Source organism: Penicillium soppii (genome assembly GCF_028829465.1).
Source record: "Penicillium soppii strain IBT 18220 chromosome Unknown utg000007l, whole genome shotgun sequence".
Taxonomy (NCBI): Eukaryota; Fungi; Ascomycota; class Eurotiomycetes; order Eurotiales; family Aspergillaceae; genus Penicillium; species Penicillium soppii.
Genome location: NW_026643237.1, coordinates 3,172,285 through 3,196,934, shown reverse-complemented (window position 1 = coordinate 3,196,934; position 24,650 = coordinate 3,172,285). Strand labels below are relative to the sequence as shown.

General features: G+C 49.0%; 9 protein-coding genes across 9 annotated transcripts; 5 read left to right on the top strand and 4 right to left on the bottom strand.

Annotated features, from left to right (window-relative positions):
* Nucleotides 1–32: 32 nt before the first annotated feature.
* N7529_010472 (uncharacterized protein) lies at nucleotides 33–4,160 on the bottom strand (the record flags this gene model as incomplete). The annotated part of the gene is made up of 2 exons (XM_057245999.1): nucleotides 33–3,695; nucleotides 3,765–4,160. 2 exons carry the CDS (start codon nucleotides 4,158–4,160, stop codon nucleotides 33–35), a joined length of 4,059 nt encoding a protein of 1,352 aa, XP_057094262.1.
* A 372-nt stretch (nucleotides 4,161–4,532) lies between these two features.
* On the bottom strand, nucleotides 4,533–5,471 carry N7529_010471 (alpha/beta fold hydrolase; the record flags this gene model as incomplete). Its single annotated transcript, XM_057245998.1, has 1 exon — nucleotides 4,533–5,471. The coding sequence occupies one exon, from the start codon at nucleotides 5,469–5,471 to the stop codon at nucleotides 4,533–4,535; it is 939 nt and encodes a 312-aa protein (XP_057094261.1).
* Nucleotides 5,472–6,143: 672 nt separating this feature from the next.
* N7529_010470 (MFS general substrate transporter) lies at nucleotides 6,144–6,359 on the bottom strand (the record flags this gene model as incomplete). Its single annotated transcript, XM_057245997.1, has 1 exon — nucleotides 6,144–6,359. The coding sequence occupies one exon, from the start codon at nucleotides 6,357–6,359 to the stop codon at nucleotides 6,144–6,146; it is 216 nt and encodes a 71-aa protein (XP_057094260.1).
* Nucleotides 6,360–8,957: 2,598 nt separating this feature from the next.
* N7529_010469 (putative pyrimidine 5'-nucleotidase) lies at nucleotides 8,958–9,924 on the bottom strand (the record flags this gene model as incomplete). Its single annotated transcript, XM_057245996.1, has 5 exons — nucleotides 8,958–9,136; nucleotides 9,201–9,626; nucleotides 9,684–9,719; nucleotides 9,779–9,791; nucleotides 9,856–9,924. 5 exons carry the CDS (start codon nucleotides 9,922–9,924, stop codon nucleotides 8,958–8,960), a joined length of 723 nt encoding a protein of 240 aa, XP_057094259.1.
* Nucleotides 9,925–10,325: 401 nt separating this feature from the next.
* On the top strand, nucleotides 10,326–12,854 carry N7529_010468 (uncharacterized protein; the record flags this gene model as incomplete). Its single annotated transcript, XM_057245995.1, has 1 exon — nucleotides 10,326–12,854. One exon carries the CDS (start codon nucleotides 10,326–10,328, stop codon nucleotides 12,852–12,854), a length of 2,529 nt encoding a protein of 842 aa, XP_057094258.1.
* A 1,534-nt stretch (nucleotides 12,855–14,388) lies between these two features.
* On the top strand, nucleotides 14,389–14,826 carry N7529_010467 (uncharacterized protein; the record flags this gene model as incomplete). Its single annotated transcript, XM_057245994.1, has 1 exon — nucleotides 14,389–14,826. The coding sequence occupies one exon, from the start codon at nucleotides 14,389–14,391 to the stop codon at nucleotides 14,824–14,826; it is 438 nt and encodes a 145-aa protein (XP_057094257.1).
* A 962-nt stretch (nucleotides 14,827–15,788) lies between these two features.
* Nucleotides 15,789–16,242, top strand: N7529_010466 (uncharacterized protein; the record flags this gene model as incomplete). The annotated part of the gene is made up of 2 exons (XM_057245993.1): nucleotides 15,789–16,129; nucleotides 16,188–16,242. The coding sequence occupies 2 exons, from the start codon at nucleotides 15,789–15,791 to the stop codon at nucleotides 16,240–16,242; spliced, it is 396 nt and encodes a 131-aa protein (XP_057094256.1).
* Nucleotides 16,243–18,090: 1,848 nt separating this feature from the next.
* On the top strand, nucleotides 18,091–21,414 carry N7529_010465 (KH domain protein; the record flags this gene model as incomplete). The annotated part of the gene is made up of 6 exons (XM_057245992.1): nucleotides 18,091–18,609; nucleotides 18,693–18,974; nucleotides 19,032–19,493; nucleotides 19,547–19,871; nucleotides 19,921–20,285; nucleotides 20,353–21,414. 6 exons carry the CDS (start codon nucleotides 18,091–18,093, stop codon nucleotides 21,412–21,414), a joined length of 3,015 nt encoding a protein of 1,004 aa, XP_057094255.1.
* Nucleotides 21,415–22,106: 692 nt separating this feature from the next.
* Nucleotides 22,107–24,215, top strand: N7529_010464 (glycoside hydrolase family 2 protein; the record flags this gene model as incomplete). Its single annotated transcript, XM_057245991.1, has 3 exons — nucleotides 22,107–23,500; nucleotides 23,556–23,972; nucleotides 24,035–24,215. Coding segments are annotated over 3 exons (1,992 nt in total), but the record flags the coding sequence as incomplete, so codon positions are not given.
* Between the last annotated feature and the right edge of the window lie 435 nt (nucleotides 24,216–24,650).

The following is a 24,650-nucleotide window of genomic DNA, read 5'->3' as shown; positions in this document are numbered from 1 at the left end:
TATCCTAGCTTACTTGCAATACAACAAGGAACTCAGTCGGTAGACACGATCTCCACGCCATCGGGAGCAGGCATACTCGTGGAGCCAGTCTTGCGATGCTTCTGCATACCCAAGATCTGCCAGGCGCGACCCATCATGCCATGACCTAGGCCTTGAGGGAATTCAACAGAAGCCTTATGGGCATGCCTAGAGACCCGATCGCGCATTGCACGTTCTTGTTTAGCGATGACGAGGCGGTCCTGTTCGCGTTCATGATTGACAATGTCATCGCGCCATTCGGCCCAGTGCTCGAAGTTTTCGCGTTGTTGAAGGACCTGGTATCGGAGACGGGTCTTGGATGGACGCCACGTGGTGCGGTTGGCATTGTCGCCATCGCTAGGAGGTAGTGTGGATTTGAGGTCGGTGACACGGGACTCCTTGGTGAGTTTGATAAGATGAGTCATTACGTCTCGGCTTTCAAGCGCAGTGCGTTGGATCTTCTCTTGTTCAGGTGTTGGCTTGGAACGTGTGAGTGGTGCATCGAGCCATGCGTGCATTTCAGTCGATCGCTGGACGGAGTATGGGTCAAGGATATTTGAACGACGGTTCTCTTCGCGAAGGAAACGCACGGCTGCTTGGAGGCTTTCAACTTCCGCGCGAAGAGACTCATTCTCATGCATGGCTGCCAAAGAAGCTTCATTGTCGATGACAACGCCGTTGCCCGAGGTGGCCAGGCCTGCGGTACCAGACATCCGCTTCATTCGCTCGAGACGAGCCAAGAACTCATCTCGCTCCGTTTCGGCTGTGAAAAGAGCTTTCTTTTGTCGGTCAATTGTTTTCTCTAGCTCAATTGCTGCGGCCTGAACCTCCTCAATCTTGGCTTCCAGGTCTTTGACCATAGCAGCCTTCTTGCTTGCCTCTCGCATCCTGGATTCAAGGTGTTCGATCTTAAGACCTTGCTCTTCAAGCGTATTGTCTTTCACACCAAGCGCGGCTGACGCCTCGCGAATCTCATTTTTCAATTGACGAATCTCTTCATCAGCATCGGGAGATGCCATTTTGTTGGACTTCAATTCTGCAGCACGAGCAATCCAGGGGAACGCGCCTCTCTCAAACTCCGTGGTGCGAGATAGATCTGTCGACATGGAAGCAAGCTCTTCAAACTGCTCTCCAATTTCCCGCAATCTAGTAAATAATAATGAAACCGGATCGTTGCTGTCACCTGGGTTCTCAGAAGAGGCGAAAGACACAGATGCTTGCGACATGCTATTCAAAATCTCATCTGGACTGAATGGATCCGTGCGACCTTCGTCGCTCGTTAGAGCAACGAGGCTTTCGCCAATTTTCCGAGCAAAGTCCAGAAGTTGCTTTGTGTCACTTTCTATCTTCCTGAAAGGCTCATCGGACTCCTTTGAAAGCGCAAGTGACCGAGAGCGCATATCGTCAAGAGCGCGGCTAATTTTACCCATTGAGACCTTATATCCGCGGGCTTGAGGATCGAAGGCGCTCAGCCTTTTCAAAGCTAATGACTTTTCCTCGTCGCCCTCTTCCACAGCAACCATTTTGGAGTTAATGATGGCATTGACGCGCGTGATTGCAGAAGCTGCATGGTCAAGGTACGACTGAGATAACCGTGCTCGCAGGCACAACTCATCGGCAAACTTCTCCAAACTTGGAGGGAGAAGGGTCTCGGCAAGGTGAGCAAGGAGAGCGATAGATCGCTGCAATTCTACTGCGAATTTTCCAAGGTTGACTTCATTTTTTTTCATTGTCTCAATCCAGAAATTCAATGTGCGCTCCACAGGCTCCATTTCAAACATGGCAACCTTGATGCTACCAAATTGTTCAGGCGAGCAAGCCGTGATGTAGTTCACAAACTGATCGCATACATTCGTGATCCACATCAGACATCCCAGAACCTCTTGGGCTTGGAACACTTCTTCGTGGGTAACAGTGGAGTGTTCAGAACCCTTATCCTGGAGAGTTGTGTGCATGACATTTGCCTTGAATCCGACGCGTTTGAATCGAAGCAATGCTTGAACAGAGTTCTTTTCGCCATCGAAGTACTCCGGAAGATAAAGTTTGACCATTGAAAGCTGCTGTGTAGCTTCCTCGGACTCCATGCGGCTCAATTCGACATCAATAAAGCTGGCCTGGGCCTTTGTTGTGTTGGCTTGTAGCTTGGTTGCCAAATCCTGCATCGTACGCTGGCGGGCTTCATTTTCGATAGTTTCTGCCTCTGAAAGTTGCTTGGTTGCCCGCATGTCTTCCAGGTCCGTTTGCAGATTCGACACTAAGTCTCTGAACCGGTTGAGCGTGTATTCAAGGTCCACAATGACCTCGTCCTGTTGTGTAATTTTTCGGCACTGATCGCCGAAGATACCTTCCCGATAGTCAATCTCCTCTTGAAGCTGCTTTTCGGTTTCGATGTGGGTGTACTCCATCTCATCACTGATCTCCTTCAAGGCTTCTAGATCTTCAATAGCAGCTTTCAGTTCATTGATTTCATCCTGGTAGCGCATGTTCTTGTCTGCTAATTCTTCAATCATTTCTTCGGCGCCCAATGCCGTCTCCAGCTGTTGTTTCAGATCATCCACATTGGTCTCCGCGACCAAGAGTTTCTCTTTGGTAGCCTCATAATCAGCTTTGACGGTAGAATATTCCTCGAGGTCATCTTCCAATTCTTTGATCTGGGCCTTGAGGTCCGATTCCTGTTGCTGTGTCATATCACGCAGACGAATGAGTGCTTCACGTAAACGCTCGTTGGTTTTCTCCATCTGGAGCCACCCATGACTAGATCTCTCTTCGGGGCTAGTAATCTGGCTGAATTCTTCATTCTCCTCTCGAAGAACCTCCACCTCCAGATTCAACTCATCCATCTTAGACCGTAGCGCTGCACATTCGTGCTTGAATGCTTCAGCTGTTTCTTCTGCCATTTCACGGTCAAGAGAGGCCATTTCCATCAACGATTCATGTTCTGCCTGCATTCGTTCCACATCATCAAAACGAGCTTCGGTATCTTTAAGCTTTTTGCGAAGTTCAGTAATCTCCATTTGCTGGGGTTGGTATTTGGCCTGCAGTTTCTGGATGATGGATTCAAACTTGTCGCGTTCGGATTGGAGCTGCTCGAGGGTCTTCAGTCTCTCTCGGTCCTCGGCTCGTTTCTTTTCCATGACTTTGAGCTTGGCATTTAATTCTTCAAGTTCGCGGTTGACTGCACCACTTTGTGCTTGTCGTGAAGATGTAGATGCTGGAACTCCCGGTCGCGAGGGAGTGGGCCGCGTGGCAGCCATCGACTGTCGAGAGCTCTTTTGCGCGGGGCCATTGTCTTGTGTGCCCTCCCCTTCGGTATCAGGCGATTCTGTGTCGGTTGGGTCCCCTGACTGGCCGCTCATCCCCGTATCTCTTCCATCTGATGCTTGGGTGGTGCCGACCTGCCGTAATGAAGGGCGCTTTGATAAACCTCCAGTGGATGAAGCCACAGTACTTTGTGAGCCTGGTCTTGAGGTCCGAGCTGCTGGCCCGGAAACCGAAGGTCGTCCAGCTCTCGAGACTGTTGGTTGTGTTGCAGAAGGACCTGAAGAGTTTCTGGTGCTGGGGGCTAGTCGAGGTCGGTTGGGCGCAACTGTGGAGGTTCGGGGAGCACCACCGATTGACGGACGAGATGCAAGGCCTGTGGTCGTTCCGAGCTGTTTAGTCGGGGACTTTGTAGGGGACTGCAGATGAAGCAATCTCTCGTTAGCATGATCCAAAAGCTATACAAGCCACAGGAGACCATAACATACTCGGAGGGACGATCGAGCGGCTGCACCTCTCGGCGCAGGAGTGGGAGTGGATGTTGGATTGGTACTCTGCCGCCTTGCTGCCGCAGGTGGTAATCCAGGTTGTTTTCGTGGGCCAGCGGCGCTTGTAGTCGGTTTGGCGGTTTGTTTACTTTCCCGCACGGGGTTTTGGACAACCTTTCCGACAACCGTTGGGCGGACGAACATTCCATATCCTGGTTCACAGTCGAAATATCGCTCGCCTTGTACTGAGCCATCGTTTTTTCCAGTAGCTTCATCCAATACGAGGCCTATCCATTCTCCGGTCGCAAAGTGGGTGGTGCCGATAAAGCGTACAGTCGCCTGCCGGCCATCGGTCAGTTCGATCACCGTGCCGACAGTTATGCCTTGCCCGGACATTGTGCAGATAATTCAAAAGCCACAATGACCCTCAAGCAATGACTAAGGGAGCTTGCTGGAAGTTGAAAGAGAACGGAACACGGAGCTCAGGAGTCCACTTGACGCGCTCCGCAGCTCCCAAGGCTTATCCACTATGTTTGCATCTGTTTGCTTATCGCTAGTAAAACCTAAGTAGAAGTACGGCCCTTCGTTTCGTACTGCCGGATGCTCATATCCTTTCCAATCATAGAGGAATTCTCGTGGGGTGGCCGATGCTGGAAAAAATCTACCTGGTTAAATGTACAACCCCCCAACGTGCACGAATTCCCTCACTTTATCTTTTCCCTCTCTATCTCACTCTCCTTGGTTGCTTCTGGACCCCATTTTCACGTGCTACGTAGCCCTGTTCCCGGTCCCCTGTAGGACCCAGCGGATCTCATCAGCGACGCGTTCTGGCTCTGTGATCTGAATATTATGGCCACTTTGAGTCGTGGTGGAGAAACGCGCATTACTCGAAAGATTCAAGAGTTCGCGCTGAAAGGCCTCCTCACTAGCGTCCCAGATTTCGAGGTAGTGAAGAAAGGCTCCTCGCTCGGCTTCAGTCCCCAACCCTTCTGCCACGCCCCGGTGGTACATCCGCTCCTGGTCCTGATGCGAATTTCCCCTAAGCACACTGAGTGGCTGGCCGCGGAGGAGGTCTCGCCCAGGGAGGAGTTGATGTTTCTTGGCTAGGACGGCGCGGCTCATCTGTAGATAGGGCAGTTCGCGGGTGGCCTGTTGTATATGGTGTGGGCTAGCCTCCTCTGCCATAAGCTCCGCCCATTCGACCTCTGTCAGTCGATATTCGCGAGTCAGCCCGACAACTTCCATGTAATCCAGCCCCGCTGTGACGGCTGCAATACAAGGATCGGGCCATGTCTCGAAGAGCATCCGCTCCTGTACAGCATCCACTAGCACCATACCACATATCACCTTAGGCCCGCGGGCGGCAAGAAACTCCCGTGCGAGAATTCCGCCCCAGGAATGACCGACCACTAGATACGGGGGTGGCAGTGCTGCGGCAGCAAGTAGCCGAGACAACTCATCCACAATTGTACATGAGTCAGGCTCGGCGGCAGGGCATGCTTCGCTATGACCGTAACCAGTCCGCTCATACAACAGCACGGCCGCCTCATTCTCGAGATATCGAGACACCGCGCTCCATTCTAGCGCGCTGCTAGTGATCCCGGTAAGAACCACCACAAGCGGAGCGCCAGGCTGCCGAGGAATACCTCGCAACGCGTAGCTCAAGGAGTGGGTTCTGATGTGGGCGGTATGTTGAAAGTGTTCCATGGCAGCAAAGACAAAGAGTCAAGGCTGGAGAAGAGGGTGGGGGGAAAGGGGAGGCAAATGGTGCGTTCAAACACAGAGGAGAGCAGGAGGAGATGGGGTGGGGTCTTATATAACGAAAGTTTCCCAGTCATTAATGAACTAGTTAAAACCCTAATATAGATGAGTCATGCCATATGAAGCCCTGGAGTTCCCTATCCTGAGTATGAGCACGAAAGATATTATTGAATCTATCTGGTGGAAGCAGTTGGAGTCAAGATGCGATGGAGGGGGCGGATCGCTCATCCCAGACTCCCTTGCTCTTGCGAAAACCCAGTGAATTTGGCTCTAGGTATGCCCACCGGCAGCATCACTTCCCTGAGTGCTCGGCTACGATTGAACAGCGATCACTCCGCAAAGTCCTACTGTCGGTGGCTAGGAAACCCTCGCTCGCTCTTTCTCCATCTCTCTCTCTGTATGTGTCTATAATTTTCTCAAGCTATTCCCCTCTGTGCGGGCGGCTAACCTGCTGTAGTCGCCACTAGCCACCATCAACCTATCATCACTAGATTCTTCTTCCAAGTACTTCGCCAATTGAAGAAAACTTAATCTTCTTCATGAAGTCGCGGAAGACTTGCGGTATGTACTCGTTGGTCTATTTCAAATCGCCCCCCAAATGAGAGCTTTTATGCTATCTCAGGTAGGATGACTCAAGCCCATATCCTCTACCAGGCTATTGGAGTCGCTCGTGTTTCCTTTGATTGATCTCAATCTCCATCCCGTGGGGTACTTTCCACGATTGTCTTCAGCCGCGGAAAATGTGGCATCTGCAAACTTGGAGGTTTTCTCCGCCTCGTCAGACCCAGAATCTGCCAGACTCTCGTTCACAGGTATCTTCATCTTCTCAGTCATTTCCCGATAAAAAGATTTGGGTCATGAGAAAAGGGGGAATCTTTTTAGGAAGTATTATAGAGAGGAAGGGGGGAGGGGGAAGGGGCAAAAGGGCTTGCGCTGGACGAAAATCTCCATCAATTCGATGAAACAAGCATGGTTATATATGGCGAAGGATTCAGGTAAGCCTCGTGCATGTTTAGTGCCACATTATAGGCGAAGGACCCTTTGTGCCATCAGGGCTCTTGCATGCGATTGTCATTGAGTTAATGCGGGACGATTTGCAGAGTTTAGGCACCCGCGGTCACGCAGGACACGGGAATGGAGAGAGGCTTTGCTTCCATTTCGTGATTATGCCTCAAATTGTGAATCTCACTTTGAGAGGTACGACAGCAACATTGGCCCCATAATTGGGAAAATTCGGAGGCATTGAGCAAAAACAGATCTTACTATGCAATCCTTTTTTGCGGAGGTTGGCATCCTGAAGAGGAAGAGGCCCGGAAGCCCGATGGAATACTAATAGGCAATTTAATGCCCCACCCCGGGCCGCTTTTTAACTCAGCTTGGTGTTTGTTTAGGACCCACTTACTTCGGCCGACATTGTTCGGCCCAGATTTATAATGCTTCGCCCGTGAATTATCTATCGGCTGTGAATCCATGCTTAGGAAGCCCCCCGGTATTTGAAGTTCAAATCAAATTAACTTCGCAAGAGTCTGACAAACGAGCGGATCTTAGAGACCTTTGTGAAAAAGCTTTGACTGATAACGGCCATCCTAATCTAACGTCGCGAAAATCATAGCTTATGACCCTACGCGATAGTAGTGTAAAGGTCTAACGATAATCTAGCAGAACCCATAGAAATACTCGCATCTGTGCATAACCTTCATACTAAAGCATGCCATGAACATTCTATCTAGGGCCTAAGAATAATCAAATTAGGTCATTGTAAGAGGCTTTGATAGAACATCAAGTTTACTAGGTTTTCTGCTACCTTAAATGTACTCTTCCACTTGACTTTTTTGATCTTAGCTACTTTTGTGGGTGATACTGCGAAGGACAGAATGTTCTTACTGCCTAGTTTTCTCCTCTATAGCCATCGTCTTATACCATGCCGCCCGGATGGGAAGTTGACATACCCTATGAAACACAGTATTTCATTTGTTATTTAAAGTATGCTGGCATGGAATTGATTCGCCGTCGATACCGCTTTATTTAAAAATGGAAGGGTGTGTGGTCGGGGAATAGCGTTCGAAATTAGATGTTCTCGGATGAGTGTTCCGTCAAGCGTACCTCGAACTTTGGGCCGTAATAGTATTAGCGGTTCATGTCGGAGGGTTACCGAAGGGAATTTATAAATGCTAAAGTGAATGTTAAAGATATTGAGTAAATAGTTTAGGGTGTAATCTAGGTTAGTGGTCGGTCACCGTTAATTACGATGAAGCGGGAGAAGGAGATCGATCCCTCGTCATTAAAGCGCGGTTATACTACAATCTTGTATATTACTGCCCTCGAAGAAGGTTTGATTCGAGACTACCGACCGGGTTATATCTTTTATCAATATAAAGCACGGATCCATACAGCGAAGCTTACATAAGTGGTTCGAAACACACGGTGTAAACGTCGAGGAGTGGCCTTTACACTCGCCGGATTTAAACCCGATTACACCCGTTCAGCGGTTGTTAAAACTCAACCTTTTTGAGTTGTTTCCCGAGCTTATGTATATAGGAAGGCCTGAGAAGGATTGGAAGGTGTTTAAAAGGTGCATAAAGGTTGCTTGGATGGCTATTCCGCAGGAGCAAATTGATAGGCTGATTTTGAGTATGGGCAGACGTTGTGTGGCGGTGCGGAAGGCCAAAGGTTATTACACTAAATACTAATTTTGAATTTTGACCGAGGGTGGCCTAGGCTTCAAACCTAATTGATTAGAAGTGAATAGGATAGATGGTGGTGTATTAGTATATGGTTTTGTAGCTCTATATATTTGAGAATGATGGGGTAAAAATGCGGGTGGGTACAGACCTTCCGACAGGGGTGTGTACATCTACGTCTAAGGATTGCATGTCGTCGGCTATAGTGAGTGGTGGCTAGGAAAAAAGACGCTCGTGTGAGAGAAAACAAGCAGGTGAATCAAACCGGAGTGGCAGTGGACAATAATGTCAGAACTAAGGATTACTGTTCTATCCCGAGGTTTGCTGATCCCCATTGAACGCCAGGTATAGCAGTTCAGAAAGCTTGATATTTTTAGCTAAGTGTCCTATACAAACTGACCTCAGATTTCTGTCAAATTACAAAGGCGGCGGCAACCGAGGAAGTAAACGAAACTTCCAAAAAGTGTAGACCAGGCTGCAGAGGTCAAAATGAAGCTCGACGAACGAGCTGCATTAGAGTAGGGACAGATACAAGTCAGCATGAGAAAAATTCAACCCAGATTACAGAATATTGATATGTTGTTATGACATATGTACATAGATGTGGGTAGCAACTTAACATGCAACTTCTAGTCTCATGCATCGAAAACAATGCAGAAACCGAAAGACCGAATTGACACTATAATCGTAAAATCATGGCAGTAAATCAGGAATTATAGGGAAAACAAATGGGTATCGTGGCTGTTCTAATCTATATGCCACCGCTTGGGTTCTGTTTAAAGGCTTGTGGGAAATGAACACGAAGCTCCTCGAGGCTTGAGATCACGAACTCCGATGCCTGCTTAGGGGGCGTGGTGACACCCGGTTCAACAAGGTGAGCTGTGGTCCAGCCTCGAGCATGAGCATGTACACAATTCAAGTAAGAATCATCTGTGACATCGTAAAATTAGTATAACGAGCCCGGTTATTTGCTTTGGACATTAGACAAACATACCAACAAACAAGCATGACTTGGTGCTGGGAGCGGCAGCTTCCTTCTCTGCTTTGGCATACATGTCCTGGCTTGGTTTGCAGACAAGCGGCAAGTTTCCATAGTCGCAGTAAGTAATACCTTCGAAAATATCTGCGATGCCAAGTAGCTTCACCACGCGTTCTCCATGAGTGACATAGGCGTTTGTGAGTAACCACGGCTTCACCTTGGTAGTATCCAGGTCCTCCAGCAGTTGGCGTAGCTTGGGATCAGGCTTGAGAATTTTGTCGAGAGGAAGAGCATCGTCAACTTCGGCGTTGAATGCAAGTGGGTCGATCTTATGGTGACGAGTAAGGCCCTCAATGGCAAGTCCATATTCCTTATAGTACTTCTGATGCAGTTCATGGGCATCTGATACATTGAGTTCGAGGTGTTTGACAAAGAATTTATCTAGCAAGATAATAACATTAGTGACAAGCTTCTGAATAATATTTCAGCAGTACTTACTGATCAATGTCTGCATCTCATCATGAATATTGCAAGCTGCACGTAAGTGTGTTGTTAGTATTGGCTTAACAAAACTCGAAATTGAGGGAACTAACATTTAGAATATAGCTAGTGCGGCATATGAGAGTTAGTGACCCTGTAAAAAAACTAAGTTATGACTATCTTCACTTACACAGTTGTCAATATCAAAGAAGAAGATCGGCCGTGAGTCACTGACCCCGTTGTTGCCATTAGTCGCCATTGATCTTGAATAAGAGGGTTGTAGGGGCAGACGGCCAGGTGAGAGCTTGGTAAATATCGTTACAGGCCTTGCGAATGGTGATAAAAATAGCGCAAACGAACGATGCATGAAAGCTGTGAGATAACAAGAACTGATTCAGTCCGTTCGGTGTCCCGGCCGTGGCGCATTCCCCGTGACTTACCTAATGCTCTCGGACCGTCTCTAACTGTTTTCACATCTTGGCATTTTTTCGCGCTCCCGACTTTCTCATTCTATCTCAGAACCTGCTCTGCATATCGGAATGGTCTGAGTAATATCGTCTGTTTGACGCGTTGGAAATCTGATCTGAACCTAGTGTTTCTTGATCTATTTCTTCTCATTCTAGCTTCACCCATTCCTTTCCCTAGATTTTCCCTTGGACCATGGCCGCAACTCATGGTACAGCAACTCACCTTCCAGCAGGTCCGATGGCTGTCTCAGCACCGCTACCAGGGGATGAAGTACGAGAGTATGAGAAAATCCTGACCATCAAGGAACAAATCTTCTCCGGCACTCATCCCCGACTCAACGTACCCCAGCATCTCGTACGCAAATCTGGAAACAGCAAAAATATCCCTATACGGGCGCAGCCACCCAAAACAACACCTTCAAAACCAGTTGTGGAAACCACTCTTCAACATGAGATTACAAAACCTACCTACCAGAGCTCGGAGAGTACGTTGGCTGGAAGCGCCTCATCTGCAACAGTTGCTCGCGTGGGTTCGAAGCTCAAATCTGCGATTGATCCGATCTTTTTGACAAAGTCGGATGACTTGCTCAGAGCAGAGCAACAGCTACAGAGACAAAGATTGGAGAGGGCACTGCGTGATCAAGTGGAGCTTCAGAAGAAGGAGAGCAAGCAGAGACCAGCGGTCCAGGACACTAAGCCTGACTTTGATGTTTCAGAAGTGTTCAAGCAAGCTCTAGAGGTTGTAAAACCGATCTCATTAAGCGAACCCTCCGAGGCTAGTGGGCCTGGTGATGACTCCCTTGACGACAATTCATTTTACTCCAGTAGAGCTCCTGATTCGCCTCCTGTCATGCAACAAAAATCCTCCCCCGCAGCTATTGTAGCACCAGCAGGCCCTGCTGTTCGTGCCCCAGTACCTTACGGGGATGAGTTGCAGCGACTTGAAGCTCTGAACCAGCCTGGATCGGATCAGGAAATGCAAGATGCTTACCTTGTTGCTGACCAGCGTCCTTCCTATTATCAGAAACAGGCCCGTCATCAGAAACCTGAGGTTCCCAGCCGACTGCAGGACTCGCAACCGTTTGAGATCGTGGATGAACCCGATTATTCCCCACCTGCTCCAGCGGAGCCGCCGATTGTCCATCGCGACTGTCCCCGAGGAGTAGAAAGTGGCGTGGAAATACAATCTAGAACAGATGCTAGGTACACCGACAAGACCCAAGATATCCGCGAACCCCCCTCTCCCGCAAATGTGAAGGTAGTTCGGAACCACATCACGTCACCAGCAGCCCCGAAGCCGTCCCGCGTGTCACCTCTGGCCATGGCCAAGGCTCCTCCGGTTGCGCAAATCCGAGACGAGCGACCGGAAACTGGCGTTGTTCAAGTGTATTCAGACCCAGATTCTGCTCGAGGTAGTCCTGGTGTACCAGTTTCTAATATCATGTCCCGGAAACGGAGGAGGCTGCGTGAAGGGGACGAAGAAATTCGCCGAGCACCACCCAGAAGACAGAATGCAGAGCCTACCGAGATATACATCAAAGAAGAGCCGGTCTCACCACCACCGTTTGCCCATGATCCATCTGTTGTTCGCAGTCGACACCCCCAGGAGCGCCCTATCTATATTGATATCGCGTCTCCTCAATACGTTCCAATGTATGAAAGCCGTGGTCCCCCCCTTCGGGAGCCAGTCTCGGACATCGATGCCTATCACGAGCTTCCACCAAACGTCGGGCCCCAGCGCACAATTTCTCGACTAAGCACCAGACGGCCAATTCGCGAGGATGCCGATCTTCGACGAGTCGCCAGTGTGCAGTACGCCAGACATCCAGATTATCCTCGTGAGTACATTGAGGCCCAGCCGCGCACAATTCGGGCAGCATCATACGTCGTGGAACGCCCGGTCCAAGAGCGTCCGAGGTACTACGAAGAAGCTCCCTCTTACCCGCAGCACCGCTACGTCGCTGCGGACGACATGCCATTGTCGGGCTACCGCGAGCCTTATTACGAAGAGGCACCACCAGCACGGATAATGGCCCCTCCTCAGCGCCGAATTGTGGTTGATGAGCATGGAAACCAGTATTATGAATTGTTGCAAGCCCCAAGAATGCAGCCAATGGCCCCTCCGCCTCCGCCCCGGCCAGTCTCCCAAATGCCAAAGGATGTGTATGAAGAGCGACTGCCCCAGCATCGCAGCGCAAGTGTTCGCGCGCCTTCAGTCGTCCAAGATCCATACAGTGAGCGACGCTACGTGCAGGAGATGCCCCCACCCCAGCCAATCTACAGACGAGTCACATCAGACTATGTTCGTCCTGTAGCGGCGCATGAGCGACAAAGCTACGCCCCCCAATACGAAAACCATGAACACTACGCGCGCAGTGGCAGCGTACAAGTAGCAGAGTACCTCCCTCCTCGTCATACAGTGTTTGTCGATGAGCGCGGAGTCCCCCAGGAGAGAATCATGCGAACGGCTAGCGTTCGCCCCCCACAGCCTCGCTATGAAGATCCACATGAGGTCTACCAGCGAGTGGGTAGTGTGCGGCCGAGTGGTCCCGCCCGCGAGCCCAGTGTTTTCATGGAAGACAGGCCGATGGGAGAATACGTTGAGAGGCCTTACTACATCCGAGAACGGAGGTATTATGAGGGCGAAGGCGAAGCGGGAGATCGCATTGCATATGACGGCGCAAACGATTCGGTTCAGCGGGCTCCTGAGCGTTACCAGTAGCGGGCTGAGCTCCGCTTGGTTGGTGCAGCATAACATGATTCTGTATTTAATTGTTTTTCAGCGCTTCATCTTTTGACAAATACACCTACCTGCACTGTCCTGAAAATGTTTGTATTTCGAAGTTATCTAGGCCTTTGAATGTATAAAGATCTGTATGGTGCATCTCTCCTTTTTTCAAGGGTCGGGATATGACCACATTAGTATAGATAAAGTTTCCTCGTATTCCTCACTGCATCAAATCACCCTTTTCTTGACCGGCATAGTTCCAACATCCTGATTCACGTAACATCAGCTGCGAGCTCCCAAGATTGGATATCGAGTATCAGTTCTGTCACTCATAATCGCCTTGCCCTACGTATAAGACCATTAGCATCAAATGTTATGATACTTCAAAGCCTCAACAGTGTATATTTTGATCCCAAAATCATCTCAACGGCTTTTGTCCAGGCATAGACATGGTATCAGATCGCTTGCTTGATCTGCATCTTGTACGCACTTGGAACCAGAAGGAAATCATCACCACAAAGCCTTGGCCCGAGATACAAGTCTCGATGATGGTGGCGGGGAGCAAGAAGTAGACCGTAATTACCTCGTGGAATCGTGGTGAAGTGACACCTCTACAAGAATATTTAAGTTGGATGTTGCCTGCAGCAAAGAAATTTCCAGCTGTCAGCCTTGCTATCTTCATCCATCGAGGCTCAAAAGACACCTGTAGTTGCTTTGACTTGGATCAGAGGAAGTGCACTTCTCAACATGGGGTAGGAGTTTTGATCTTCAGCACACAATCATCGCTGTCATCATGCAAAGACAAAGCCAAAAAGGCGGGATTGGGTCCGTCTGTCAATGATGCGGACAGTACTGACGAATTCAATATCGGCAAATGGCAACTATGTTCTGGAAAATGTGTGATCAAGTGTCTTTTGATCTGCGCAGCCTGACTGATCCATGACCCAGGCTGCCCAAGCGACAAGCCCATTCGACGATATCCATGTTCGCGCTCCATCCTCCAAATCTAATGTTTGAATGATGCCAAAAACTCAGGCCAACTTGCTGGCCCACAACTTTTTACTCCCAGATTATTGTCCATGACACCCATGAATTCTGAACATTGTAAAGCCCGGCCTTCCGCAACAACTTAATAGGTATCTCGCATTCACTGAACTATTAGGGGTCACGCCTTCAAGATACTACCACTATCTTACTAAGACCCTAGTTTCTATTCAGCGTTCTCGGCGACTCACAGCATATATATAACAGCAGCTTTCAGAAGCGGTGGGCTCTTTATGCCAACAATCAGGGGCCATTTATTTTCATAAGAAGTATCCAAGCATATTACCAGATAGTGAAATAACGCCTTTATGAAAATTTGTACAGATTAAAGTGTTTCAGGAACAGGCACCTCTCTCTTCACGTTCTGAACCCACTTCCCAATATCCTCTACGAAACGTCGAGCGATGCCTGTTTTGATGAAGAAATTGAGATCCTGATCGCTGTACACCTGATTCATATTCATATTATGCATTTCATATTATTCATGTTCGCAAATATTCAGGCTACAAAAGAAGTTCCAGCAGACCAAACTAGACCGAACTTCAACGCCTGTTGTCTTCGGCTTAAACATTCAAAAGCACTGAGTACATCTCTCGCGATCAACTTTGGGAAAAAGACAGCCAAGCTAGCTATCAACCCATTTGACACGGAAAGTCCAGAGGTGGTATATTTCAAGAATGGACGTGCAAGCAAAGAGGTATCTGTTGATGAGCCTGATGAATATGAATATGAAGACTTGGAATTCTCTTTCACACGACTCGATGTATTCGAGGTCTTAGGATCTGGTCGTCATGAGCGTAGTGGAGGTAATCTCTTCAAGGTCGCAGAATCCATATTTGCGCCCTACTGGCCGGACGCATCGGGGCCTAGGATCACGGGACAGGAACTGAAGCAGAGGATACAGGGATTTGGGTCTAACTAGATCTTGGCGAGCTTTGGAATTTTGAAGCTTCACACCGCTGGTGTAAGTGTTTTTGTACTTTGACTATCACGGTTACGAGCTCTATAGACTGAAGGTATATTTGATCCTGGGTTCCTATACATATGCATTAACAAGAAAAACTGCCTTGACATGTGATCAGTATTCTCAGTGCACGGATTCCACTGGCAATGCTTCCAAGGTTTCATCCAGAGGACAACGCACTGTAGTTGAAACCCTTTTTTTGTGCCGTGGTTGTAGAGACCATATATCCCAGAACCAAGCACATATATTCCAAACCTCTGGCCAAACTACCTATAGGTTTATCTCAACATGAACCTAATATTGTTGGAATATGTATCTATCTAGGTGTTCTTATTGCCCTCGGTATGACAATGCTTGTGGGATGGGTTGGAACGTGCTCTACAGCCAACCAATCACCTTACAGGTTAAAGAGAAGAGCAGCACAGTGTGGTTAGATGCCAGATGCAAGGCTTTCTATCTACGGGTCAAAGAGGCATCTATTACATTCTTCAGCTTCTCGAATCTCTATCTCGAGCAACAAACATGAAAGCTAAGCGTGGAGAACGAAAGGGAACAACAGGAGTTGAAAGAGGATAGATCCCTGAACCTAGAACGTGTAACCTGTATAGGTGGTACATGAGAGTCACAGGTGGTACAGATCGTAGTAAACAACTTTAGAAGAACTATCACGAATCAACCTCCTTCACTTCAGTCGACCACGGAAAACTTGACCTATAGCTCGCCAGAAGAGCTACTATGAAGTCTAGGGCACGGTTACTGACGACATTGTTATGCAAGGTGAGACGATGCTTATGGTTATCTTAGTTTTGCGAATATATAAAGCTTGGAAGGAGCAGGATCTATGCTGCCAGTTTTTACTCTCTCTATCCCAACTTCACCCAAGCACAAGTTGTTTACATACCTTTCTCCTACATATCAAAATGAAGTGTCCTACTATCGTTGCATTCTGCCTCCTCATGCTCGGGGTGACCATCGCCACCTACGACAACACCAGACGCAGGGAACTTAGAAACTGCATCTTCCAGCAACTGCAAATTGACAACGAAAACGCAGTGGAGAGGCTCAAGCTTGACGACAATCAAGTGGTCAAGCTTCAAACTTTGATCAACAACGAGATCAACAGGGGTACTATGGATGATATCAGCGACGAGAGACAACAACAGGTCATCCAGCATATCAAGACAGTCGCGGTAAACACTCTGCCCAACGTCCCGACAGACCAGCTTAACGAGGTCTTGTTCAAGTTGAAAGGAACGGCTGGGTACTGTTTGAATCAATTCAACTTGCCGGGAAACCAGTGACTAGTGACTTTGTGTAAGGTTGAATAAGGCGGAGGATGAGGATGATTTCAGCACAACGTTCCACGTAGCTTAGGGAAATAAGAAATACTGCTACTGCCTTTACAGAGTTATATCCTTGAGTAGTTGATTTTTTGGCTTTTGATAGAATACCAAGAGCTACCTTAGCAAGTAAACAGCACACAGTGATCAGTGATGCATTTCTGTGGAATCTAGTCTCACGTGAACCAATTGAAAGAGAATTAGATATATTCTAGGCCCCTCGCTGTCTTTGACATAAAATACAGGTGGGCCTAATACCGAAAGTGCATCCAATGCAATGAAGACGATGAAGTTGTAGATCAATCAAGTTTCAAGAAGTTCCGATGTCTAGGATGAGACCGGGAAATCATTGATCCGGACCGAGGTACCTACCTGCATAACGTTGTCAAAAATCAAGACATTCCAGACCTCGAAATTCTTCAGATGTTTCAGTTGATCACCTATATTTCTTGCATGTACGTTGTAGACTGGTAATGCAATAGAGACCACTTTGGAACACCTATATAGAACAAAGAACCAATTGTAAAGTCAATGCGAAACCGAGAAACCGGGGAACGGGAATGGCCCCTGCAGTGTGAAAACCAGCTGGTCCACCCAGTCGGAATTGATTACGATTGTTTCGACTTGAATACCCCACTGTCTATACGAGTAGATGACGTCGTCTATTTAATTCCAGTCTACGGAGTACAATCGAATCTAACGACCTGGAGGTAGGTACTTTGCAGATCAACGGGATTTGCGTATTTTGTCAGTATGAGTATCATTCGGATGCACAGCAAGTTGCCCCGAAGGCCTAAGAATCCAAGGCAGCGGTATGATCGGTATTAAAAGCTCCACATGTCTGAATCTACACCCCTCAATATTATTCCCAGTCCGGCCCAGCCGGGCCCAAGTGTGACTTGGACTAGGTACTTGGCCCTATCACCCACAAGTCATTGTGGATCGGGGGGGGGGAAGATACACAGTCATACAGGGTTCTCCTTTCCGGAGCCTATGAAATGATCGACCCGTGTACGCTGACGGAATGATTCGGATCCCGATAAAAAACGGGATACTGTACACTAGTAAATAACCTGCACAGCCTTGGAGACGCGCAACTGGCCTGTTGAAAATCGCCTCACGTGATGGGGTTCTCGCTTGATAAGAGACTGACAGTTTCTCAATTTCGAGTATTTGGAGTGTAATAGTCAGTGATTTTATGAGTAAATGAAAAGTACCTCCAAGGCTAGGAGAGGTAGGTGATATGTAGTTAGTTAAATAATACTTCGATTATATGCACCTAAATGAGATGCTTTCCTGTGCCCAATAAATCAATATTGGACACATTCTATTTGCCAAGAAGACCCTTGCGACGGCCTGATGGGCATTCTCACGGGCATTCTTGGATTTCTGTAGACCTTGGAGACGACATAATTATGAAGAGGTCTAGATTTAGAAGATTCAAAAGATAACTAGATATTAAATCTAGGTAGTCAGTTTTTTATGTGGTTAAGGCTAGTTAAGTAGTAAGACAGCTTAATTTCGAAGCCTGAGGAATCGTTCGAAGCCTTAAAGCCTTAAGACGTTGAGAACAAAAGTTGACTTGTAGTTTAAGGACCCGCATTCGACTTTCATTTCTTCAATCGTTTTTCATTTCTTTTCGACTTTTATAGATTGATTTCTTTTTTGCTTAGTTTTTCTTAAATTTTCATTCTATTCCCATTTCTGTTTAGTTGTGTTCTGGTTGGCCCCATCGATCATCGTTTCCACCATTCCGGGTCGAAAACGCCCACACTTGGTCATTCCCATCCCTGTCGAGAACGGTCTTTCTTCCCACTTCATCCTTTCCTCCTCTCTCTCTATCCCCTCGACTCGCTCAAGGGGTTAGAGATCTCTCAAGATCATGCACAAGATATCCAACTTCACGGGCCAAGCCCGTCATGGTTGGGAACGAATGACGCCGACTTTCGGGATGTCCAGACCTCACACCGACATGGCTTTTCGTCGACCACACGGTGCGCCCCCGATGACACCGCCGACAAGTATCGATCCAACCGTCAACCTATCCTTCAACGTCCCCTTCTCATCTACCCTAGCTGGCCCCGATGTCGAGGATGTACTCCACGCCAGCCCCGGTGCCCTCCAGCGTTGGACTTTTCCGGAAGGAACACCAGAAGGCACCTCGGTGCATCAGCTTCCCGTCCACACAAATAATGTCGAGGGACTGCAGAGATTATGTCGGAAGATAACGGAGGAAAAAGCTGGACGGGTGGAAGCTACGCTCACGACCTCCGAAGCCAAGGCCGTACCATCACTACAACGCCGGCCAAACGGCTTGGTGACCAACGTCTGTGTCACTGGTGATGGGGAGATGGCGCGTAAGATGCGGGCGAAAATTTTGAACGAGACACCGATTATGTTGGTACGTGGATGAAATTTTTCGATGTCTACACCGGCAGGATTTTCACGCCCACAGACATCTCTTGCTAACATCTGGCTGTTCAGCGATGTGCAACCGTCGATGTGGATATGCACCTTATTATGGACGGATCCCCCAAGGGAATCCGAAGCAGTGTTCTCGAACACCTCGATACTTTGGCTGCGTACACAGGAGCCGACATTTTCCTGCTAACCCCCAAACTCCACGATGCAGACAGTGCAGTGGTGTCATCCTATGGCTATGCGTCAGATAATGGTCTCGACCAGCGCTTCCGCGTTGCCATTTACGGTGACTTGGAGAGTTCAGAACATGCCAAGACCCGGGTTCTGATCATGATTGACCAAATAGTACGTCATCGCCTTTGTGCGTGTGCCGTAGAGGCCTGCAAGCTGACCGGAAAATAGCTCAAACGCCATGTGGACGCCATCAAGCTGGACTCTACTATGCACACCTTGGTCTGTGGTCGCACCCGCAAGAACATTAAGCTCATCGAGGCCGCAACGGGCACCGCTATTTACTTCCCTCCGCCGTTCCCTCAGATTTTCGGATATATCCCACCCGGTGCGAACCGTCGAAGCGAAGATGAGGTTTATATTACTGGCGAGACACCTGAACAGATTGCTCGCGCTAAGCAGAAGCTGCGAGAATTGGTGATGGGAGTGAAGATTTTTGTGAAGGATGTGGTTGTCAGCTCAAGCAAGATCGATAATATTCTGCTCGACCGTCTGGACAAGGTGCGAAAGGTTATGGAGATGAACGGATCTTACGTTCTGTTTCCCCAGCTTGGTAGCCAACGCGGGCTTGTGCGCATCCAAGGCACTGAAGTGCTGCACGTCGAACGGACCGTTAGGGAGATTATGGCCCTGGTGAGTGTTATTTTGACATTGTGGTGGCGTTGTGCTAATCTATGAAAATCTAGGCCGGTCAATTCTACAGTGCCTCATGGTGGATCATCATGCCCGACCCCGCCCAAGGTGGTATGCGTGCTCCGGCGACTGCCGACATTCGCTCCATGCTATCGGATATCTGCACCAACTCGGAAGCTGAGGTCAGCTTTGACAATTTGACCTTCACGATCAACGGCTCCGATGATGCCGTTAAGGCTGCGATGACAGTCATCAACCAGATCCCCTTCGTGATGCGAAGCCAGTACCAGATGCGGGTGAAGATCGAGCTGGCCAACGAGCACAAGGAGTTCGTGAGTGGCAAGAAGAACGGAAAGATCAACAAGATCATGGGCCAGAGTGAGTTTCAGCAGGCATTCAGCTCTGACCAGATACTAACCCTTTGCAGGCAACGTTCAGATTATTTTCGACGGTTTCAACGAGTACAATTTTTACATCGACGTATGCGGCAACCAGTACGAATCGACGAAGAATGGCCTGGATCTTGTCGAACAAGAAATGCCTGCTTCGATCTCCTTCCATGTGCCGGATCAATACCACAAGCGGATTATCGGAATTGGTGGACAGCACATCCAACGCATCATGAAGAAATACTCCGTCTTTGTGAAGTTCTCGAACGCTATGGACCGTGGCGGGATGGGCAAGGAGGATGACGATATCAAGGTTGACAACGTTATCTGCCGGACCCCTGCTCGCAACGCCCAGAGCTTGGATCTTGTCAAGCAGGAGATCATGGACATGGTTGAGAAAGTGGTAGGTTCTTACAGTGACAACGAATGGAAACGACTTTGAATCGATGAAGAAACTGACAAGTTTACAGGATGCCGAATATGTTTCCGAACGAGTTGTCATCAACCGCTTGTACCACCGTGAGCTGTTGGCTCGCATGACAGAGATTGATGAACTCGAGAAGAAATGGAATTGCAAGATCGAGTTCCCTAGCACCGAACTTGCCAGTGACGTTGTCACCATCTCTGGCCCTGAATATCAGGTGCCTCAAGCGGTCGACGCATTGCTTGGAATGGTTCCAGAGAGTCACGAACTCCACTTCCAGAGCTCTGTGGAGCTCCAAGACTACTTCAAGTGCTCGGACTTCCTTGCTGATGTCCGAACTAAGCTCAAGGAGCAATACGAGGTTGATATCAATGTGGATGTTGGCACCGATCTCCCTACCACTCCGGAAGAAGGTTCCTCCTCTCCCACCCCCGGCCCCGAAGACCGTGTCGTCCTCGGCTACACCCGCAACAACGCCGGTGGTCTGAAGGATGCAATCGACTTCCTGATTTCCCGACTTGTCGCGCACGGCCTCGACGCCAACACCGTCAAGGGAGCCATCCCCCGCCCCAAATCCGACTCATTCGAAGAGTCGCTGCCTTTCTTCGACTCGAAGCTATTGCAGCATGCCCCGGCGCCCCTCTCCACCGACTCACCCACTCGTCCCAACTTCTCCGACGAGACCAGCGAGCGAGGATCGATCTTTGAGCGACTCCGCAAACCTGGCAGTATCTCCTCTTTCTCCTCCTTCATCGGCCGCAAAAACCACTCGGCCTCGCCGGGTTCGTTCTTCAAACACGCCTCGAGCAACGCTTCCAAGGCCTCGCTCGTCTCCATGGAGTCGCGCGACAGTGGCTACCGCAACCCATGGAATGACTCCGGCGTGAACCTCCCCGAAGACGACGTGCCCGTCCTCGGCAGTTCACACAGCCACAAGAGCAGCAACAGCAATGGCTGGCCCACGCGTTTCGACGCCAAGTTTCCCTTCGGCACCGCGCCCGGTGACATGACCCCCAAGCATGACCCGCGCACCTCTTTTGACAGTGGTCGTCCTAGTACTTCCAATTCTACTTCTGGATACCCGGCCCCAATTGGGCCACCGCGTTAAACCCAAAATATCCATTTGCAGCAGTATACCCTTTTTTTGAATTGACATGTTTTTTCTGTTTGTTCGTTTTTTTTTTATATTTTCATTCCCAGCGTGTTCTCTTTTTTTTCGGTCTTTTTGTTGGTCTCCTTGTTGATTGATACCACGGAACGCAAGCAATGAAGGCGTCAGAAAAGAAAACGAGATATCCAAGATTTGTTCGATAGAGCGCGAGTTGTCTCTATCCGAGACTCTTTTGCCTCTTTTTGATGTTTGTCTTTTGTATTTTGCGGTGCGCATTGGAGGAAAAGTCTTGGATCTGAATCCCAGTTGATACTTGATACCCTTGGGATCAGATTCAGCAGTTCCTGGTTTTTTTTATTTGTGATGTTTTTAGTCTTTTGATATCCCCAATCATCAATGAGATTTTTGCCATTAGAATGATTTTGTAGAATTGAGCTATACCTCCGAATATGCATCCAATTAACTAGCGGGTAATATATTATAGTAACCGTTTAGTGGCTTCGGAATTAAGAGGCTCCTCAAGGGGAGCTAAAAGTCTTGTATGTATGTGGTGGATACCGGATCTACATATTCCACTGTGACGTTAACGTGGGGTCGAAGTAAAGCTCCCAGCATTTCCCCTCTTACAGCACCTACATAGCTTCACTTCTCTATGAATAATAAACCCATACCCAAACATACCATTCAAAATGACATCCTATCCCCGTCCAGACTTCCAACGCACCTCTCTAAACTGGAGCACCCTAGACGGCCCCTGGACCTTCACCTTTGACGACAAAGACGAAGGCTTAATCTCCCACTGGCCCAAAACAAGCCTAGAAAGCACTCAGCGCCAACAAATCAACGTCCCCTACGCATTCCAAACCCCAGCCTCAGGCATAAACCTTATAGAAGCCCATGAAGTCCTCTGGTACGAGCGACGCATCAGCGACATCCGCACAGCAGCGGAAAAAGCAGCCGGCAACAGACTCCTCCTGCACTTCGGCGCAGTCGACTACGAATGCTCCGTCTGGGTCGATGGCGCGCTGGTCGGCGGCCACCGCGGCGGCCATGTCCCTTTCGATATTGATGTCTCTGATGCGCTGAATGGCCCGGACGCCCGTCTTACGCTCCGCGTGCGGGACTCCCCGTTTGATATGACGCAGCCGCGCGGGAAGCAGTTCTGGGGCCCGGTTCCGGAGAGTATTTTCTATACGCCTAGTGGGGGGGTCTGGCTGAGTGTTTGGCTGGAGAGTGTCCCTGCTGCGCGGATTCTGTGTGGGAGTGGGGGGACTGTGCTGCGGGGTGATGATATTGATGGTGGAAGGCTGCGGGCGAAGGTGGCTGTTGGAGGGAGGCGGGTTGGCAGTGTTGCGAGAGTTGAGATTGAGGCCCGGCTTGAGGGGTTGAGTGTTGGGAAGGTTGAGGGGGAGCTGCCGAAGGATAAGGAGTTTGTGGCGCTTGATTTGGGAATGAGGGTTTCTGAGGCTGTGCGGGCTGAGTTGAAGGAGAAGGATGGAGAGGTGTTTGGTGTTGATGGGGTTTGGCATGGGGATGTTGCGGTCTGGGCGCCAGAGCATCCTGTTTTGTATGATGTTACACTTCGGCTGTTTGGTGGGTCTGGGAAGGTGGTTGATGAGATCCAGACTACGGTGGGTATGCGCAGCTTGTCCTGGCAGAATGGAGATGGTACTTTCCGACTGAATGGAAAGCCGTACTTCCAGATGCTGTTCCTGGACCAAGGGTACTGGCCTGAAACGGGGATCACGCCTCCTTCTTCTGAGTCTCTGAAGACGGATATTGAGTTGGCAAAGAGAATTGGCTTCAATGGCTGCCGGAAGCATCAAAAGGTCGAAGACCCCCGCTTTTTCTACTGGGCAGACCGACTTGGCTTCCTTGTTTGGGGCGAGATGGCCAATGCATATGAATTCGGTGATCAATATATTGAGCGATTCACTGCCGAGTGGACCGAAGCTGTGAAGAGAGACATCAACCACGCATCAATTGTCACCTGGACGCCGATCAATGAGTCTTGGGCAGTGTCTGCATTGAAGGAGAACATTGAGCAACGCAATCACATCCGCGCGCTATACTACCTAACCAAGTATAAAATCCTAACCCACAAACAAGCCAGTGCAAAAGACTAACACCATGCTAAGGAACCTTGACCCCAGCCGACCAATCAACGACAACTGCGGCTGGGAGCATGTCAAGACAGATCTCACAACCTTCCATGACTATAGCGACTCGGCCGAGCTAGCGGATACATGCGCCAGCATGCCGGGCATTCTCGGTCCGAAGGCCGGACACGACATGTTCTCTAAACCAATCTACTCGGGCTACTCAGGCACCGTGATGCTAGATGAAGGCGCACATCATACCCCTGGAGCGCCAGTGATCTGCAGCGAGTTTGGCGGCGTCAATATCGCACCGCCGAAGGACTCTGCTGCTGCCGGCGAACGGGACTGGGGGTATACGACAGCGAGTGATCCGGGTGATTTTCTGGTGCGCTTTGAAAAGCTTGTTATGGCTGTTGTGAAGCCCGGGCATATCTGCGGTCTTGTGTGGACTCAGCTGTATGTATTTCTGCGTAACACTGGGAGAATTGCAGGGATGTCTGGCTAATGACTCTGATTAGGTGTGATATCGAGCAGGAGGTCAATGGTCTGTATACCTATAATCGTAAAGAAAAAGTTCCTGCCGACAAGGTGAAGGCTATCATGGATGCGGCGAAGGATCATTACTATCGGCATCTCACGGCCCATCACTCGAAGGGATTCAAGAAGCTTTTAGATCAGTATAAGCATATGGTACATCGAGGTCTGCCAATTTAAAAGTGCTTGTCGGGTAGATCTGTCCTTGAGTTCCTTGGAATGAGACTCGAATCAAAGGCAAATTGGTATCCAAGTCATTCATCAAACAGAGACTATATATACCCAGATAGATAGACCTTCGTGGGCAAAATATTAGTTTCATGTACTATCTAGAAAGTTTCCTTTATCATCAATCCACTTAATAAAAAACGTCGACCGACCCATCAAGTTCTCCATCCCTAATAAATACCTCCATATCAATGCCGTAATGCCAACATATGTATGTAGATAGCGATACGTACCATATTTCCTCTGCCGGTTGGAGCTTTCCTATCTTGGCTGTCGCCGCTCTTTTGAGAGAGGCTCCATTAAGCACTCAGTCCACGCTCAGTCCTTGCCCTTTACCCCACAATTCTGTTTTAATTGCGAACTACTTTTTGA